General features: G+C 50.0%; 1 protein-coding gene across 2 annotated transcripts; it reads right to left on the reverse strand.

Moving 5' to 3' along the window:
* Nucleotides 1–822: 822 nt before the first annotated feature.
* On the reverse strand, nt 823–13,664 carry LOC133922808 (uncharacterized). 2 transcript variants are annotated; one of them, XR_009910540.1, is made up of 3 exons: nt 13,525–13,664; nt 1,272–11,049; nt 823–1,190 (listed from the first exon to the last, which is right to left on the reverse strand). XR_009910540.1 is itself a non-coding variant. In XM_062368382.1 (2 exons), exon 2 carries the CDS (start codon nt 2,393–2,395, stop codon nt 1,364–1,366), a length of 1,032 nt encoding a protein of 343 aa, XP_062224366.1. In that variant the 5' UTR covers nt 2,396–11,049; nt 13,525–13,664; the 3' UTR covers nt 823–1,363. The 2 variants fall into 2 exon arrangements, 1 of the variants encoding a protein (XP_062224366.1); XM_062368382.1 differs by having other exon boundaries at nt 823–11,049.
* Between the last annotated feature and the right edge of the window lie 5,438 nt (nt 13,665–19,102).

The following is a 19,102-nucleotide window of genomic DNA, read 5'->3' on the forward strand; positions in this document are numbered from 1 at the left end:
TCCTCGAGTCCCTGGCCCTCGGCCGTGAGAGAAGAGCCGGCGTCGGTTGCCGGGCCGGCGGCTTGCTTCGTCCGCGCCACCAGTTCGGACAAAGCGCGCTCACGGGCGGTCAGCTCCGCCTTGTGTTTAGCGTTCTCCTCCTCCCTGGCGGCAATGGCCACTGCCGCCGCCGCGGCAGCCTCCCCCTCCCGGTGGGTCAGCGAGTCTTCCCGGGTGCCCAGCTCCGCCGCTGTGATCTCGTTGTCGACCTCCCGGATGAAGATGTCCTCCTCCCACCGTCGGACTTCTCCGTCCATTCTATGGAGCTCATCCTTCCAACGTTGGAGGCTGGCGTGCGTCCGATCGGGCTCGCCCTCTCGACGGGTTAGCTCAGCCCGAAGGTCCTCCGCCGCCTTCTCGCAGCCGGCGACCGCCTCCTCCCGTTCCCGCGCCTGCGCCTCCCTGGCAAGGGCCTCGGCAGCATACTGCCGCGACGCCTCAGCCAAGCGGGCGGCGTCTTCTCGCTCCCGTGCGGCTTCGGCGCGGGCGGTCTTCAAAATCTCCCGCTCCTGCGCGACCTCCGCGCGGGTATCTTCCAAAAGCTTCTGCTCTCGCGCAGCCTCCGCGCGGGCCTCTTCCCGGGCGCTCGCAAGCTGTGCCCTCTCCAAGTTCAGCCGGGCGCGCTCCGCTTCAAGCTGTCCCTCCTTTGCGTCCACCGCCGCGCCTAGCCGCTCGACCGCCGCCTGGACGCTCTCGATCGCGCCCAGGAAGGGGTCGGCAGGCCGGACGGGCGCCAGTGGAACGCTGGTTTCCCCGCGATCCGCCTCCGGGGGGTTCGGGGTCCCCAAGGGTCACCACACGATCATCCGCCCCGGGCTCGGCACGGCCGGGGTAGGTTCGCCGGCGCCGGACGCTCGGGCGACGGCCGCGTTCCCGCCTCGGCCGCCGCATCCGCCGGCCTCGGCAAGGCCGCTGCTTCTGCCATCATCCGCCCCGGGCTTTGCACGCCCGGGGTAGGTTCCACCGGCGCCAAGGGTTCGGGCGACGGCTCCGTCCCCCCCTCGGTCGTCGCTTCCACCGTCCTCCCCTCGGCCGCCGCGTCCGCTGGCCCCCCCGCCATCGCTGCGTTCGCCTGCCTCGGCTTGGCCGACGGCCTTGGCTTTGGCGCCAGCGCCGGCGCTCCTTCGCCCTCGGCGGCGCCTGTGGGTGGCCTGCAGGAGATAGGCGAAGGTCAAAACCGAAGTCTAGTTTGGGCGAAGAGCGCCCAAGAAAAAGCAAAGAATGAAACTTACGCGGTCGTAGTTCCCCGATACTGTCATTTGGTCGCCGGGAGCCTGAACTCCGGGTCCGGCAGTGCTGGCCCGGAATCCTCCTGCCGCCTCTTTCACCGGGGGCTCAGCGGGGCCGCCGCCCGGTCTCCAGGTGCCCAGTCAGGCCCCATCCTCACAAGGCGCGGCTCCAGGGCCGGGAACACCGCCACCGCCGATGGCGACGGCGGGGAATCCGGCACGGGGATGTAGATTCGGGGGCGCTTCCCCCGGTCTCCCGACGCTGCCGTCGCTGCGCTGTCGGCGGTGCCCTCTTCTCCGGTGCGGCGGCTGCTTCCCGCAGCGGCTCTACCGCTGGCTTGCGGCTCGCTGCACGCGGCGCCCGGGCCACCGGCCCGCACTGGGCTGCTCGCGGTCTCCCCGCTGGCCACCTCGTCCAATCCAGGGAGCTCGGGGGCCTCGGGGCTTCGGCTCCTCGGCCGGTCAACGAGCCCCTGGGCGTCGAACTTCGGCAGCTTCGCCAAGATCGCCGCGCGCTCGGGGTTAGCGTAGAGCGCCATCTCCGGCCACGGGAGCACCGCCCGGCTCGTGTCCTCCACGCCGGTCACCACTCGGGTCATGCCCCTCAGCTCCGCTGGGCCCAGATCCCAGCTTGCGTCGATTTGGGTCCGGGTGATATCTTCGGGCCCGGTGTAGAGCCAGCACGGCCGGGCCCGCTCCCGCAGGGACGCCAGGCGACGGCGCAAGAAGTCCGCCACCACCATTACCGAGGTCAGCCCGGAGTCACGCAGGAATTTGATGCGCTCGAACACCGGCTCCAACCTCGCGTCCTCCGGCGGCGGCACCTCCCACGTCGACTTCCGGGGCTCCGCCGCCACTTCCGGTAGAGCGAGACGATCATGGGGGTCGACGTCGACGAAGAACCAGTCCCGCCGCCACTCCTCCCATTTGCTGCGCAGCACCTGGGGGATGTACTGCTCCCCCAAGCCGTCTTGCAGTCGAAGGTTGCAGCACCCCACGACGTCCGCCGTGGAGTACCCCCTCTTCTTCCCGACCGGCTGCAGGACGAAGAAATGTCGGAGAAGCGTCACCGAAGGCACCACCCCAACGAACATCTCGCAGAGGTGCGCGAACACCGCCAGCACCATGACGGAGTTGGGGCTCAAGTGCACCAGTTGGATGCCGTAGGTGTCGAGGACTTTTGAGGAGGAACGTTGAAAACGGCGGCACCAACCCCGCCGCCACGAAAGACGTGAACAAGACGACGCGCCCGGGAATGGTCGTTGCCGGCGGGAAGTTCGCCGGCGTTACCACCGTGGCCCCCTCCTGGCCCTCAGGGACCAGCAGCTTCCTGATTTTCTCCGCCGCCTCCTCGTTCTTCAGGCGAGACTCCGGCAGCATGCTGTCCGGAGTCCTGTCACGGCGGCCTCCCCCGGCTCTCGGCATCTCGATGGGAGGGGAGGTTGTCTGGTGGTGGAGATGGAGGAGAAGCTCTCCGATCGCCTGAAGGGTTTCTAAGGGCTCCAGAGCACGAAGGAGACAAGAGCAAGATCGCAAGAAGGCGTAAAGGGGGGGGGGGGATCGATCCTCTCCCCCTTTTATATCTCAGAGTTCAAACGTCGGCTACCAACGGTTCGCTCGGCGGGACGGCTTCCTCGGTCGACGCAACTACCAGGCGAATCTCCCGCTGGTCGTGCGGCGTCAGCGGCTGCCAGGCATATTTTCCTCGATCTGCACGGAAGCCGCGCGTGCCGCCCGTACCATTGTCATACCCTTCGGGAGTTGTGTGGGCACGCGTCCGCTTGTCTCCCCGCTGGGCCGTACCGGAGGCCCGGGTCTAAAGGGCCACCTCTTGAAAGCCTGTCATGTGGCGTCCACGCCAGCCTCGGCCTCGTCTGCGACGAAGGGCCCATCCGCAGTCTCCGTGCCATCACCTGCCAATGGGCCCGGGGGCTACTGTCGGTGTATCAGGAACTGGGGGTCCCTGAGGTCCGAGGCCAGGCCAGCCGTCTACCACGTGTCACCATCACGCGAGGTCCCTCCTGCGGGATGAGAAAAATCTAAGTTCCGGGAGAAGGTGCTCGGGGCCACAGGCTCTGGTCCCCGAGCACCCCAGTTCGCCGATGACCCGCAGAGTCCAAGTACCGGGAAGAAAGTGCTCGGGGAGGTGCCCGGTCACCCCCGAGCACCCTAGTCCCCCGACGATCAGAAGAGCTAAGTTCCGGGAGAGAGCGCTCGGGGGGCTGTGTGCGGCAGCCCCCGAGCGCCCGGTTCCCCGAGGGTCAGTGCAAAAGTGCTCGGGAGAGAGTGCTCGGGGTTGCACGTGGCAGCCCCCGAGCACTCGGTTCCTCGAAGATTCGTGCGAGAGTGCTCGGGGAGGTGAACAGTGCCCCCGAGCGCCCGGTACCCCGAGGGCAAGGGTAGGCGTCACCCAGAAGGGCCCCCGAGGGGCCCGCCGATGAGGTGTCAGCCAGTCAGAGGTCCGAGGCCGCATTTAATGGGCACGCGCGGCCTGACATCCCCAACTGCTCCCGCCGCAGTGTCAGTTCCTACCATGCTTTGGCAGAGAGACGTGGGGCCATTAATTGCACGGGTCCAGTCCCGTATCATCTGGTATGTCTCGGGATAACATCGTCAGGATCAAGGCGTTCCGCCTGCCACCCTGCCGTGGCAGAGGAACAAGACAGGGCGGGCACGCCGGGTGCCTCTGTGGCTGCCCGGTGGGCCCTCTCAACGGCGCCCGTCGCCAGGGCGCCCAGTGACAAGTGACCGGACGCGCGCCGCGTTTTTTCCACCGCCCCAGTCACTTCGCCCAGAGGAAATGATGACACCTTTCTCAGTCGTGGTGTCTTGGGACTTGTGCCCCTTCCTTCCCGTTCAGGGTATGTCACGGCTGGCGAGTGCATAAAAGGATCGGCATACAGAGAGAGAAAAAGGAGGAGGAAGCCCAAGCAGTCAACCGGGACACCCAAACGAAGAAGACGAACCCCACAACGAACCAAGCCAACAGACGAAGACATTGCAAGCAAGCCTGAGCAGAGCTCCTGCCAAAGAACAAGGAGCCTCAAGCTCTTAGTTAGACACTATATTCTTGTAACCAGATACATCCTTGAGGGATCCCCCTCAGGATAAGTTATTGCACCCATACAGGAGTAGGGTATTACGCCCCCGTGCGGCCCGAACCTGTCTAAACTCCGGTGCATTTACTTCCCTTTGCACTAGGTCGATCATCCCCCACCACCGACCGTTGCATTTACTTCCACTTCCATTTATTTCTCCGACGAACTTATTCAGGATCATCCCCTCGGCCGAATCTCTAAAAAGGGGTCTCTCGGGATCCCTGCGATAGGAGTTAATCCTCCGACAGCAGTGTCATGGACCGACCATGCTTTGCCCATACTCCCCAGCAGAAGTTGTCCAGGGCCACATGAGCTTCTATCAGGGGTTATCATGGCTGGAAACTCTTGATCGCGAAGTCTGGCACCTGCTACTCTAACACCTTGAACTGGTGGAGCCTCACTCGATGCAACAAGGCCAGCTGGAGAGCCAAGACCATGTGTACATTGGACCTCGCATATGCCTCGGAAGCGTTGGTCGTCGCCCTCATAGTAGACCAAAGACAGTAGAGCATTAGAACCGGCGCCTCCAAGACGGAAGGGACGGGCAGGCCTTCAGCCCTAAGTCCTCTCAGAGCATCGCAAATAGCATGGGCGGCCTCTGATGCACACTCGACTAACCCACGACGCTCTTCACAAAATGTCTCCTCTGCCGCCCTAGTATCACTCAGCTCCCGTTGGATTTCAGCCATCGCCATCCGAAGGACCTCGTCATCACCCTCAGCTATCGCGCGAGCCACAACGGCTGCCTCTAATTCCCAAAGGGCATCGATAGCCTTTTGCTCCTTAGCCTCCACATGCTCCTGCCGCGCCACCTCTTCCCACCGAAGCCTCTCCTCATGCTTGTGAAGCATCGCCTTCTCCTGCAGACGACCCTCCACAAACTCTGCCTGTTTCTTTGCCTCCTCTGAGGCCTGTCGAAGCCCCACCGCCTCGTCTCGAGCCTCATCATGGGACATGGCAAGGGCTTGGCGCCATGCGTGCCCTGTCACCCTGGTCAAAATCAATTGCTGCAAGGCACAACATAGGAAATATAAGATTAGCCACCCAGAAATGGATTCCGGGTCTGGGAAGCTTCAGTCAACTCCCTGCCTATAGGACTGCCACCTCCAGATACGTCTTCAAGCCCTCAAGGGGACCCCGAGCCACCGACTACTCTATCCCTTCACTCCTGAGGAGAGACAAAGCCAAGGTAAAGGCCCTCAATGCCTCCAGGTGCAACACAAAGTTGTCCGAGGTTAGGGCCTCAAGGCCGAGGCACCCCTCAACTGATACAGAGTTAGCCCCCACAGAGGGTTTGACCCTGCCGCACTAGCCTTCAAAGCCAAAACGTGAACCGACTCAACCTCTTGTAGTGACGAAACCACGACTTTCGTAGTGGCTATCAGGGGCTAGAGGGATCATCGATTCCTGCTAGGGATCCGAGGCCTCCAGAATGGGGGTCGAGAATGGATCTATCTGGGTAACCACTGAAACACTCTGAGAGCATAAGTTAGGATCCCAACACATCGCTACGATAGGAGATAAACCAAAGAGGTAATAATGTCTCACCTGGGCCCTTGGTTCCTCCAGCAGAGAGGCCCGTAATGTCCTCATCATCTGAGTTGACGAACCCCAATCAAAATCCAAAGAGGCCTCACCCCCTCTTTGTCCCTGGCCATGGCCGACAAGGTTCGAAAGAACTGGACCCTTGCCCTGGTCGCCCCCTCTGGGCTAGGCCTCATCTTCGGCCAGACCGCCTACGCTCTCAGCCCGCCTCTGATGCTTTGTATCATCCAGCGGTGCTCCGGACGACTCAACCACTGAGCTGGTCTGCGAGCCCTTTGAAGCAGGTGGGGGACGGGCCCGGAGCAGGTTTGCAGGAATCACGGAGGCTACGGCACCAGAAGTCACACCGTTGCTTCCTGGCCACCTTAAGCTCTGGTGGGTTTGGCCATGCTGGAGCATCAACCTTGAGATAGCGGCAGATGCAGTTGTACCGCTCCCAGCTCTCAACCAAACCCACACGTTAGCCCCGTTCTGTGGCAGTAGGCGAACCCAAGAACACTTCCGCGACATCGGCCGCTCGCTCCAACTAAAGGTAGTTCTTTGGAAGAAAAAAAAGAAAGCAGAAACATTTCACATCCGTGTATTCAAAATTAAAACAACAATTAAGACTCACCAGAAATGATGGTGGGCCTGGAGTACACATTCGGCTCTGCCTCCCCACCTTGTTTGAAGACGCAATTCCAGTCTACCTGAAGGGGTTGGACGCGCAACATTGTGAAATCTTCCACGAGATCACACATGCTCATCCTCCGTGCCACGCGTTGGAGGAGCATCAACCGCACAACAAGCTAGGCATCCGAGATGTCGGTCTCCAGAGTCAAGACGTACTCAATGTCGTGGTTTGTATAACGAAGGTGGGACCCGAGGCCGACATCACAATAAAACCACCGTTCCGACCACCTGGTGTACCACTGACCGTTGATGGCTTTCGCTGAAAATAGGTCATGATACTCCAGCCATTTCTAGAAGTTGACGCTACCGAAGCCGAGGGCCTTCATCACCCCATCCTCCGTTCACATCTTCGGTTGAAAGCTCGCATAATGGATGGTGGAAAAAAAGTCCGCTCTTCCTTCGCACCCCTCCACTCGTATGGCCCACTCGAAGATGGATAGATGAGCAATGGCATTAGAGTGGAGCTGTGGGAGCTCCACGAAGAAGTAGCGAAGCACCCCGTCGAGGAGCAACATGGTCATAGAGCCAAGACCCACGTCAAGGAAAGCCTCGAATGCCATGGTCTCATGACCTCGAGGCTCCAGAATCTCCTCTCCCCCCGGAGCCCGGACGATGGATCTAGAAGGGATCTTCCCCTCCTCGACCATCCGATCAAGCACGACGTCATCAATAATGGATTCCCCCAGCACGCTGGTTTGCTGGGGATACTTCTTGCTGGCATGGCGGAGCACCATACCCAGCGGTACCCCGGGCAGTGGCGGAGGAGTCGGCACCGCCTGAGTATTGGCCGCCCCATGCGCCTCGTAGGCCCTGCCCATCGATGACAGGTAGGCCCTGCCTTGAGTGCTGGAACTGGCGATGAGGGCCCCAAGGAGGTGGCGAGAAACGCTGAACAATGGTGGAGGCTGTAAGAGTCGTGATAGAACAGGCAAGCGGACGCGGAGGCAGACGAAGATAAGAACAAGGTGCAGACCAAAACTATCGCTCAGCCGAGACCCTCTCCTTATATGAAGATAAGGGAGGAGTTATTTACTCCCAGGGAAACCCACGCACACCCCGTCCTTTCACCCACGAGGCTGCAATCATGGGGCGCCATGTCCTTTCATCCATGCTCCCCATGACACTCCTACAATAAGGCGCCACGTGCACCCCCATCACCTGACAAAGCGCCACCTCCTACTAACTGCATGTCGCATTTAATACCTCTTTTCACTTGTGTCATCGGATGGTCAAATTCCAAACCAGCTGGGCAGGACCTTCCAAACAATTGCCATGAAAACAAAGAGCCACAAGCCATCAACTACAGAGCTAGGGACCGCTAGGGGCCCTATTCCCAAAAAACCACAGGGCCAGCCGCTTCGCTGACCATCCTCACAACGGGCTACTATTGGGGGTCATCATTAAGGAACCCGATTTCCTTGCCCCACCAGCCCGCGCTTGCGGACAAATGGGTCCCCGAAGGCCTTGCGGATCACAACGCTCTAGAACCCTCCAAAGCCCTGGCCTTCCGGAGCCCCAGTCTCTGGAGCCCTGGCCTTCCGGAGTCCTAGTCTCTAGTGCCCTTACCCTCTGGAGTCTGGACGGGCTTTCCGAAGCCCCGGTGGTGAGTCATCAGACTTGGAGAAATATCAATTGTCCCCCCTGCAAGGAAGTGACCTACATTTAATGCAACGCAAGTGGAGGCCATCCTAACATCCCCCGCGCAAGTGGAGGTTGTCCTAACATCTTAGCAGTGCGACGCCGCAATAGGTGACGGGCTGTGCACCACACCTCGGCCACTTGCACCACTGTGTTGCCGTAGTAGAAGAATATCTTCCGATTAGGAGTAAGCACAAACCACCTAGACCCATGTTGTATGATTTGACCAGTTCTAGGCCCATGAGATATGACGATATTTGTATTGCCATCTTTGCAGGGGCATACTTGTACATTTCATAACTTATTGGTACTATAAGTACAGACCTCTGGCCATCATGCCAAGGACCGATCCTTTTTACCATCAACATATTTGGTGTTCCTCCCTCTCCACTACTTCTCCAACCTTGAGACACTCTTGTGAGTGAGCTCTCGCCGCACTTGTTCGCGCTAGATATCTTCTTGCGCCAACAATACCAAACTTATTGCTCACATTATTAAAATTAGAGTAAATTATCCTGAATGTAGGATCAAATCCATTCACATGGATAATGCTGTTCCTTAATTATTCAATTATTGCTTGGCTTTGACCGCATTAAGTACCCTTTGTGCATATTCATAATGGTCTAGCTGAATATCTCATCAAGAGAATCAATTCATTTGCATGACCAACCACAGAATTACAATTTGCCAATATCTTATCGGTGACATGCGGCTTTACACACCGCATCATTAAACCAAATTCATTCAATTACAATCATACGGCTCCCTCCGTTGCAGTTAATACGTGGAAATTTGGCCTCAGCCAAGTAGTTCCCATCTACAAATTGGTTATGTTGTGCACGTAGCAGTATCACCACCATACAACATACATCAAAGTGCATTGAGGATCCATATAAGGTATAGTTATCCGTCAATCATATAATACCTCAAGTCCCTCATATAGGACATTTATTGCCTGTATGCTCATAACATTTTGAGGATAAATCCTAATATTATGGGGAGATTAATACCACAAAATGTCAGGAATCAAAAAAGAACGTCATACACATTCACATTCAGTCCTCATATCCACATACTAGAGATTTGAACCATTATTCAGAGCATCTTATATTTGTAATATATTGCAAATAATCTACTAGATGCATTTACTTATCATAAATGTATCACCAAATCCTATATTTCTAATAGGAATGTGCCAGAAAGAGTGAAGGTACCAAACAAAATCACTCAACTCCCAAATCAAAATAACAGGGGGAGAAGTACGATCGCAAAGTATAAAACTTCTTGCAAGCTACCGCGGAAACAGAGGAATCCCTCCTCCACAACAGTAAATGCAAATCAACACTAAGCTGATAGACACCTTATGGATATTCACTATCCAAATGCCTATGGATGTTCAGCATCTAAATACCCAGCACAAATGTGTACACAAATTCCGGTGCTGGGTCATCGGAACACCCTAACTCCATTATTTTGGGAAATACATGGAGTTAAATGGGATAATATTTCCACAAACTATATTGATTCCATAGAATCAATCAATATCAAAGACTACAAATTGTTGACAACTATTTCTCCTCGAAAATTATAGAAGATCTTCAATTGGATCCAGACCAAAGTCCATGGCCATGGCAGGGTGCCTCAAGCACTCGGAATGGATCAAATAGAAACAAGCAATTGAGGTAAAATTACACTCACTTACAAAAAGAGAGGTATTCACAAAAATAATACCTACACTTCCAATGCTTTCCCTATGGAGGAAAACTGAATTTTTATTTTAAGTGGTAAAATAGCGAGGCTAGTAGCACAAGGGTTCATGCAGAGATCCGACATCAATTAGAATGTTACATACCTCATAGTATATGTGGAAATTTTGATCTCATATTCAATATTATTGTTAGATCAAATGAATTAAATAGATTTGGACATATAAGTCTCTAATGGACTTCGCATTCTGAATCTAAATACAAATCGCAATATATATTGTGTACAGCTTAAAGTCATTCCATGACTTCAAGCAGTTAAGTTGATTATGGTACAACTGACTAAATGAGTTTCTTCCACAGAAGGATTACTCCAATGATTACATATGTGTGTTCATAATGAAATATCAATTGGATTTTATATCATCTCCAAACTATACATGACAAAGTATGTAATCATTTTAAGACGGAATTTGAGATGAATGATTTGGTTAAAATCAAATTTTGCTTAAGTCTGCAACTTAAGAATACTCCTTCAGGAATATTTATCCATTAATCCACCAATATTCAAATGATATTGGACAATAATATCCAATAAAACACTTATCGCCATTCAATCCCTAAATATGAATCAAGATCAATTCATACCTTGGGTTGGCAATGAAAAGATATCGAACCTAAAGTTCTATATCTTAGTGCCATCAAAACGCTTATGTATCTTGCAACCCGTAATAGGACTAATATTGTATTTACAAATAACTTTCTAGCTTAAAAAGTGCAACTCTAATAGCCCCATTAGGCAGGAGTCAAAGGGAATATCCACATATATCTTTATGGCACAAAATATCTAAATGTTTCTATCTGAAAAATCAAGATATAATCATAATGGGATATCTAGATTCTGACTATATAATTTATCCCCATAACGCCAACTTACAAACTGATTTCATGGTAATATAGCCATCTTATAGGAGTCATCAAAATATATTTCAGTGGCTACTTCTACCTATCATTCTGAAACACCACATACATATGTATGGTTTCGCAGAATGATCAACCACATAAAAGTCATGTGCTATTGGTTCCATTGTGTCAGGACCCCGACCTCAACTTCCCCTGTGCCTCCTGTATCAATCCCTAGATCAAGTAGCTGATACGCACAAAATTCCACATAATAAATCAAATACATACTTAGAATAAAATAAAGTAAAATAAATCCTTGGGTCATGTATTCGGAATGATAACTTTTAAGGCATGACAAGTGTTGATAGGATTAACTACCACAAGCAGTTTGTAAAAGTGCAATAAGTCTAGTTTTAAGTTGATCATGTAGATTATTTGAAAACATAGGGTTCAATATGATCAAGGAGATAGGACTTGCATTCATGAACGTCAATTCATGATTGGTCTTGTTGCTTGAGCCTCCTGGGTTCTTTATTGTTGGGCCTCACCTTCAGTTCCTTCCTCGCGTTCTTGCTTAGAACCATGACTTCAAGCCTACGCCGATTAACGACAAAAGCACACAACGACTAAGCAATAGAACACAAAAATAAAACCAAAGAAACCCCAAAGCGAAGAAGAACGAACAAGGAAAATGATGAAAACAGATTATCTAAATCTGACAAACAGAGACTGGCGAGATTATCTAATGAAACTAGGTCAAATTATTCACCTATTTATTTTATTAACTTAAGGAAAAACGTAATCAAGTCATTAACAATTAGATGAGCATTTATTAGCTTAACTGTCGATGATGATAGTTAGGGTTTCTACGTGTAAGTGAGTGTACGTGTATCTAGATCAATGTATGTGCGATACTTATGTATATATGTATGCGAGCACGTGTGTGTATGTGTGTGTCTATATATATATATATATATATATATATATATATATATATATATATATATATATATGCGTAAGTATAGCTCTAGGCGATTATATGTGCTTAAGTGTTAGGTTAAATATTCTAATCTATAGTACTATTCTAAGGTTATACACTATATATTCTTAATTACCTAGTGTTGCTTAATTTCTACATTAATTAAGCTATATTTATTGTTATTATAAAAACATGTATGTAATTAATTAAGGGACAATTGATGATTTATCACCGCTAAAAATGGGCTTCGCTTATTTACCATCCGACCCCACGGTTATAGAGGGGGGGCGGGGGGCATTTGTCATTAGCTTTGATGGCATTGTAATCAAGATCGATGGAAAATCAACGATTTTTCTATTAATTAACTAGGTTAAGCTATTCTGTAAATCTAATTAATTAATTATTAACATGTTATTCAATTAATTAATTACTAACGAGAAACTAAGATTAAATCTTATAAATTAAATATGAAATAACAATCTATTTCTAAACATTAAACAAAGAAACATTTAGTTATTCTAATTAACAAAAGGATTAATCTATGCTTAAGCTCGGTTATCATATGCAACTATACTGCAATTATAACCTAAACATAATTATCTATTTATCTAAACTCACTTCATTTATAAAAGACTAAATTAAATCTAGGTTAAACATCGCGACACGAATTAAATACCGCACGAGAAAAACAAATGAGCCCCAAAAATTATAAGAATTGGCAGAAAGATAGATTATGATTTTAGAGGAATATCAGTGAAAGAATCAACGAAATCGAAGTTAAAACGGAAAAGTTACGGCGAAGATTCGCTAGAAATGAAATAACTTAGAAAAAGGCACTATGATGTGAGCTTGGTCTACGGAGTTTGGATCGGTGTGATCTGTGAGGCGGGTGCATGGTAGACCGGAGGGAGCTTATTGTCGGTGGGCTCGATCCACGTGTCATGGACACGGTGGACTGGGGCTGTGGTCAGAGGGCGGTCCACAGTGGACCAAGACCCGTGGACAGGAGAGCCGGCCAATGGGCCCACTGTCTGTGTGAGCCAAGGAGATAAGGGAGATGGCGATATTTTCCCGGGTGCCTCACGGCGAACAAAGAGAGCCGAAGGGAGAGAGGAGGCGCTGAAGGTGGAGAGGCGGCCAGGGAGAGGGGCCGGAGATGGAGGAAGCCGACCGGAGGGGAAGACGATGCTGGAGGGTGTTTGACCGAGCTCGCCAGTGGTGCGTGAGAATTACCATAGGCCGGGGAGGTAGGAGCCTAGGAGGCTGGGCTTTTCAGCCGAGCGGCGGGCGGCGGCTCGGGTCAGTGGTGGCGCACGTGGGCGGCGCAGTGGCACGGGATGCAGAGCGTGGCAACGTCGGCGGGGACGGCGCGTATACGAGCAGTGGTGTGGTGCGATGGTGCAGAGCGGCTACGCACGCACGACAGTGGTGTGGCGAAGGCTCGGCTGCGGCACACACAAGATTGCGGTGTGAGCCGGTGGCTCGGTGATAGGCACGCGGTGGCGACTAGCTGCAATGTGGCACTCGTGGATGCGCGCGGCGGGGAGGCCAAGATGGCATCAACAGAAGCTAGCAGGGGCGTGCGCAGTAGGACGCACGGCGGAAGGGCGCGGTGTTGCTGGAGAAGTCGGCCGGTCGGGTTTCTTGACCGAGCGGTGAGCGACCGCGGTGGCTCGGCAAGGAAGAGTGGAGAGGGAGGAGGGGGCACAGGGGCTCACCTGGATAGATGGCGCGCGGACAGCGACCGTGGAGCTCCTGGGCAGCGGGACAATGTGGCGCGGCAGTGCGCACGGATGCAGCGCGCGGGAGGAACAATGATGCGGAGGTGCTGTGGGACGGCACGGGCGAACGGCGTAGGCCGGCTGGGCAGCGCGGGCTGGCAGTGCAGAACGACGGGAGCACACGTGAACCTGCACGAGCTCGTGGCTGCGTGCGTCTACTGGCTGTTGGCCGAGGCGACGACACTGGGAAAGGACGGGATGGCGCACGGTGCCTGTGTGTTGTATGCCCGCGTGCATGTATGTCTACTCGGTGGTGTGCTGGATGGCTTGTAGGTGAAGGAAGTAGGAGGAGAAGGCAAATTGGCCTTTGCCTGCTACAGCGAAAAATCAGAGAGGGAGCTGATGGCCGGTGTGAACGCAGGAGGAGAGTGGCGGCTGTGACAGGACTTTTGTGCAGCTGTTGCGAGATGAGAAGATCAGGGAGAGAGATAAGAGAGAGAGAGAGAGGTGTGAAAGAGTGGAGAAATATCTAGAGATAGAATATCTGAATGACAATTCAATTGAATGTATCTGAATTTGCAAACTGGATTTAGTAATTCAAATTGAAATAGAATTCGAATTGAATTGCGGAGCGATTGAACTGGAAATGGAATGAATATATCTCGTACGATTCGAATTGCATTCAAATACAAGTTCAATGATGATTTGATTGAATCTGGATTTGAGATATTTGAGATTAAATTCAATATAGGAGTATTTGAATTTAGATCTAAATTTGGATTTGGCATTAATCCAAATAAGAGTATTTGAATTTAGGTTTGAAATCGTTTCAAAAGGATATTTCAAGTTGTATTGGAAGATCGATTTTCACAGATGGATTTGGATTAGAAAATTGTTGAAAAGAACTTAAACGGATTCGAATTTGAGAGATATTCAACTTCGAATCGCCACACGAAGAATCATAAGAAACATTAAATCAAAAATGCATATGCTCAATTTATTGCAAGAATTAATTTAGAAATTAATTTGCGATCTTCAGATTACTTAGCCAACATAATATATTTGAATACACACATACAAGTATATATATATATATATATATATATATATATATTCAAATATATATATTTCTTTACTTTATACTGGTTTAATAATTAGAAAAAATTAAACACGAGTGAATTTTGCTATTTTCTAATATGCTAAAACTCAGGGTGTTACATATTAAATCACTAACCATTATATGTGAAGATAATTCTACATGTATTGCTCAAATGCAAACATATTACATAAAAAGCAGTATAACCAAATATATTGCTTTTAAATTGTTCTATCCTCATAATAAGGAGATAAAAATCTTGCAAATTAAATCATATAATTTATTCTCTAAGTTCTTACTAACTTCCACATTTCAAACATTCATAAAATTGGTATGCGATGACTCTAAGATTTGCAAAGTTCAGGGGCAATATATCCCTAAATAATAACTTGTTCATAATTTTATTACACTCTTTTCCTTTATGAGTTTTTCCTATACAATTTCTCATATAAGATTTTTAATAAGACAATATCTACACAAGATCATATACCATATCTCTTATTTTTTCTTTCGGGGTTTTTAAAGAAGATATCAAAGACATCTATTGTTATCTAATCTCCCTTATGGTTTTTATCTTTGAAAGGTTTTCTCATATGAGTTTACAAAGAAACAATAATCAATATAAGCTATACCTTTTTCTCCTTATTTTTCCACTGGATTGGACGCGCTAACAGCCTTACGAACCTGTGGAGGTAGCTTTTTAAAAGAGTTTTAACATAATATCACTATTATTTCTCCTATTTTTCTAAGAATTTTTCAGAGGTTTTTAATATGATTCATAGATCATAATTATTGTTCTCTAAGATCACCAAATATGTTTTTCCCATCTAGGTTTCTCATATGAGCTTACAATAAGACAAAAACCAATATATACCATATTATTTTCTACTTACATTTCCCATTAGATTTTAAAAGAGTTTTAATGGTATATCAACATACTATTTTCTCCTCATATTTTTCCCACAGGATTTTAGAGGAGTTTTCAACAAGAAATTTACATTACGGATAATTGATCAAGAGGGAGTGTTAGAATTTGATTACAATTAGTAACCAATTAGCAAATAGGTATCTTTACCAAAGAGACATGTCCTTTGATGAAGAGACTTCATACTCTTTTATTGTGTCAATTGGAGAGAGACATATCTCTCTAATAACACCCATTCATCACACACACACACACACACACACACACATATATATATATATATATATATCATTAAATCAATACCAGAGTTTCATTGTGTACTCTATGTGCCTCTTTTTACTTTCTATTTACAATTTACAATAGAAAGAAACTATACAGTAGATGTGAAGGACTGTCAGCTCATCATTTACTCGTATTAACTATGTGAGCTATATGACCTAGTCACTTTAACCTCTGTTGTCTCTTGCAGCTATAGTTCAAGTGTGATCCTTGCCCAAAAAAACTGTGAAAGATAATGGATTGACATTGACACTTCGTCCTTTGCAGACGGTTGATGAGCATGGCATATATGCAAGGGGAGAAAAATGCCTTGGGGATAATCTACTTGGTGACAGCATTCTTCAAACTTTCAGAGATTATAGGACATGCTGCAGGTTCTGGCTCCATTGTCAGTAACGTTGTTTTAATATCCCCACTACAATCCCACGTATCTAATTCTCATTGGCATGATTTGTCTTCCATGTCACTGATTATTTTTACAGAGCACTTGTACGTTGTGTTAACGTCTCATCTGTACATTATATTGGGTCAATCAAAGCTTCACCCTGAAGAAATCAAAAGAAGACGTCCAAAGCTGCAGGTTACCATTTCAGAAAGAAAAAAGCATGCATGCAAAAACTGCAACTCTGCAAGGAACAAGGACTATGATATCTCTGTGAATTCACACCAACTGGCGGAACTACAATTTCTTAGCAGATGAATATATCAGAGAAATTTCAGCATAATAGGGAAGACATATAAAACAAGCTCAGCCACACGTAGCTTGCAGAGGCCAAGATAATACAATTAAGCATTCATTTGAACTAGGAATTTCATAGGGACAGTCGAATTTCCGCAGGAATACGGAATTCCTGCATTCCAAATGGGACCGAACACTTTCCATCATTTTCCTGAAATAGGGGGGGTGTCGGTGACATGGGAATCGGGGGTCCCGAGCCCCGAGGCTAGGACAGCGGGGTGCCACGTGACGCCCTCTCTCGGGGATTACTCCCCGAGACCCGAGAAGTCCAAGTTTCGGGAGAGGGTGCTCGGAGCCATGAACAGTAATCCTTGAGTACCTGAGTTTCCCGAAGATCCGAGAAGACTAAGTTCCGGGAGAGGACGCTCGGGGTTATGAACAGTAGTCCCCGAGTACCCGAGTTCCCCGAGGACCCAAGAAGTACAAGTTCCGGAAGAGGGTGCTTGGGGCCATGAACAGTGGTACCTGAGTACCCGAGTTTCCCAAGGACCGAGAAAGGGCATATCCGGGAGAGAGTGCTCGGGGCTATGAACAGTAGTCCTCGAGCACCCAGAGTTCCCCGAGGACTTGAGAAGCCCCTTACCGGTGGACCCCACAAGGGCTCAGCTATGAGGTGTCAGCTGATGAGAGATCCGATGCTGCATTTAAGAGGGAGCGTGGCCTGTTACTTCCAACCACTCCCCCCACGCCTGTTGTCAGTCCCTGCCACTGCCTGGCAGGGAGGCGTGGGGACATTTAATGCGGCGGGTCCCATCGCGCGTCATCTGGTGCGCCTCGGGATATCGTCGCAGGGCTCGAGGTATATCGCCTGTCGCCCTGCTGTGTCAGGCTTACTCTGATCGGACGGGCACGCGGGGTTGCTCGGTGGCTGCCCGACGGGCCCTCCCTGCTGCACCCACTGAAAAGTGGGATGATGACGACAGGACCGGACGAGGGCGCATTTTTAACCCCCCGTAACATCAAGCTGCAGCCCATGATGATTGCTTTCCATTTATGGGGCCTTGGGACTCGCGTCATCCTTTCTGGGCACGCCAGGCCGCCCCAATGGGATATAAGAAGGGGTGGGCACCCCGGAGAAGAATAGGTCGAGAGGAGCTTCAAAGACAAGAGCTCTCTGAAGGTCGACTAAGTCTCACGAGTTGAAGAATACCGAGACAAGCTAACGAAGAACAAAACACACGAAGCTCTAGACTTAGAAATCCTTGTAACATAAGAGATCCTCAGAGAGGCATTTCTACAGCATTTATAGCATACACACAGGAGTAGGGTATTACGCTCCGTGCGGCCTGAAACTGTCTAAAATCCCCTAAGCATTTATTTCCTCTAGCATCCGATCATCCACTCCGCCTGCATCTCATTTACTCTCATTCAATCCACGTACGAGGTAGATTCAGAATCATCCCCCCAGCCGAATCTCAAAGGGGGTCCCTCTGGATCCCCGCTTGTGGAGTTCATCCTCCGACAGGGGGGGGGGGTCAGGGTTCCCTGTTAGAAATAATCTGTTACTTGCTAGATAGTTCCATTTTGCTTGTTTGTTGATTATGATCAGTCAATGTTCAGTTAGAATCAGTCAATGTCCAGTTACCAAGTTGAGTCCAACAGAGTCAGAGTGCGAGCCGCGACTTGTGAGAGCCACACACGTTGATGTCATGCGCATGATCTGCTCGTGGGATGGCACGAGAAGGCCGGATTATGGGCATGCACGTCTGTGTTTTGCATCAATAAAAGGAGAAGAAAAACCCTAGAAAAGCTACGGAGTTGGCAGCGCAAATTCCTGTCCAACATTAGCTCCGAACTTCTTCAGAGTTCATCAGTTTAATGTAGTTCACATTTTCAGATTTTTGTCAGGTGTTGCAGCGGCGAGTTCGTGTTGTGCTTTGCTGAGGAATTGATAGCGGGCCAACACGTGGTATCAGAGCCAAGCCAGCTAAAGCATGTCATCGTCGAGGTCTCACTCCCCGCCGATGAATACTTCATCGGTCTCCCTCGCCTCCACTGCAGCAACCATGAAACCACAACAAACTACACCAAAATACACAGGTGAACATGATCAGGTGGTCCAGCGTGTGGTCAAGGAATTGGGGAGCGCGATGAGCTACCTGACCTCAACGCGTACAAACTACACCAAGTAGTTGCTCCTGATGAAGGTCATGCTCCAAGCCTGGGGTGGATGGCGGTCGAGGAAATACTTCGCGTGGTGCTTGATGACATGCTGGTCGTCCTTGCTGTAAAACAGTCGGCGAAGGACATGTGAGAGGCCAACAGGCTAATGAAGATGGGCGTGGAATGCGTTAGGCGAGCTAAGGCGCATGCACTCAGGAGGGAGTTCAATTCTGCATGGTTCAAAGATGGAGAATCGATCGAAGACTTTTCAATGTGATTGAGTGGCATGATCAACACCCTTTCGCTGTTGGGGGACACCGTCAGTGAAGAAAAAACTGTTCAAAAATTCCTTCGTGCAGTTCCATCGAGGTACTCCCAGGTTGCTCTCTCCATTGAAACTTTGCTTAACATCAACTAGTTATCTCTGGAAGAG

Source organism: Phragmites australis, chromosome 1, assembly GCF_958298935.1.
Source record: "Phragmites australis chromosome 1, lpPhrAust1.1, whole genome shotgun sequence".
Classification (NCBI taxonomy): domain Eukaryota; kingdom Viridiplantae; phylum Streptophyta; class Magnoliopsida; order Poales; family Poaceae; genus Phragmites; species Phragmites australis.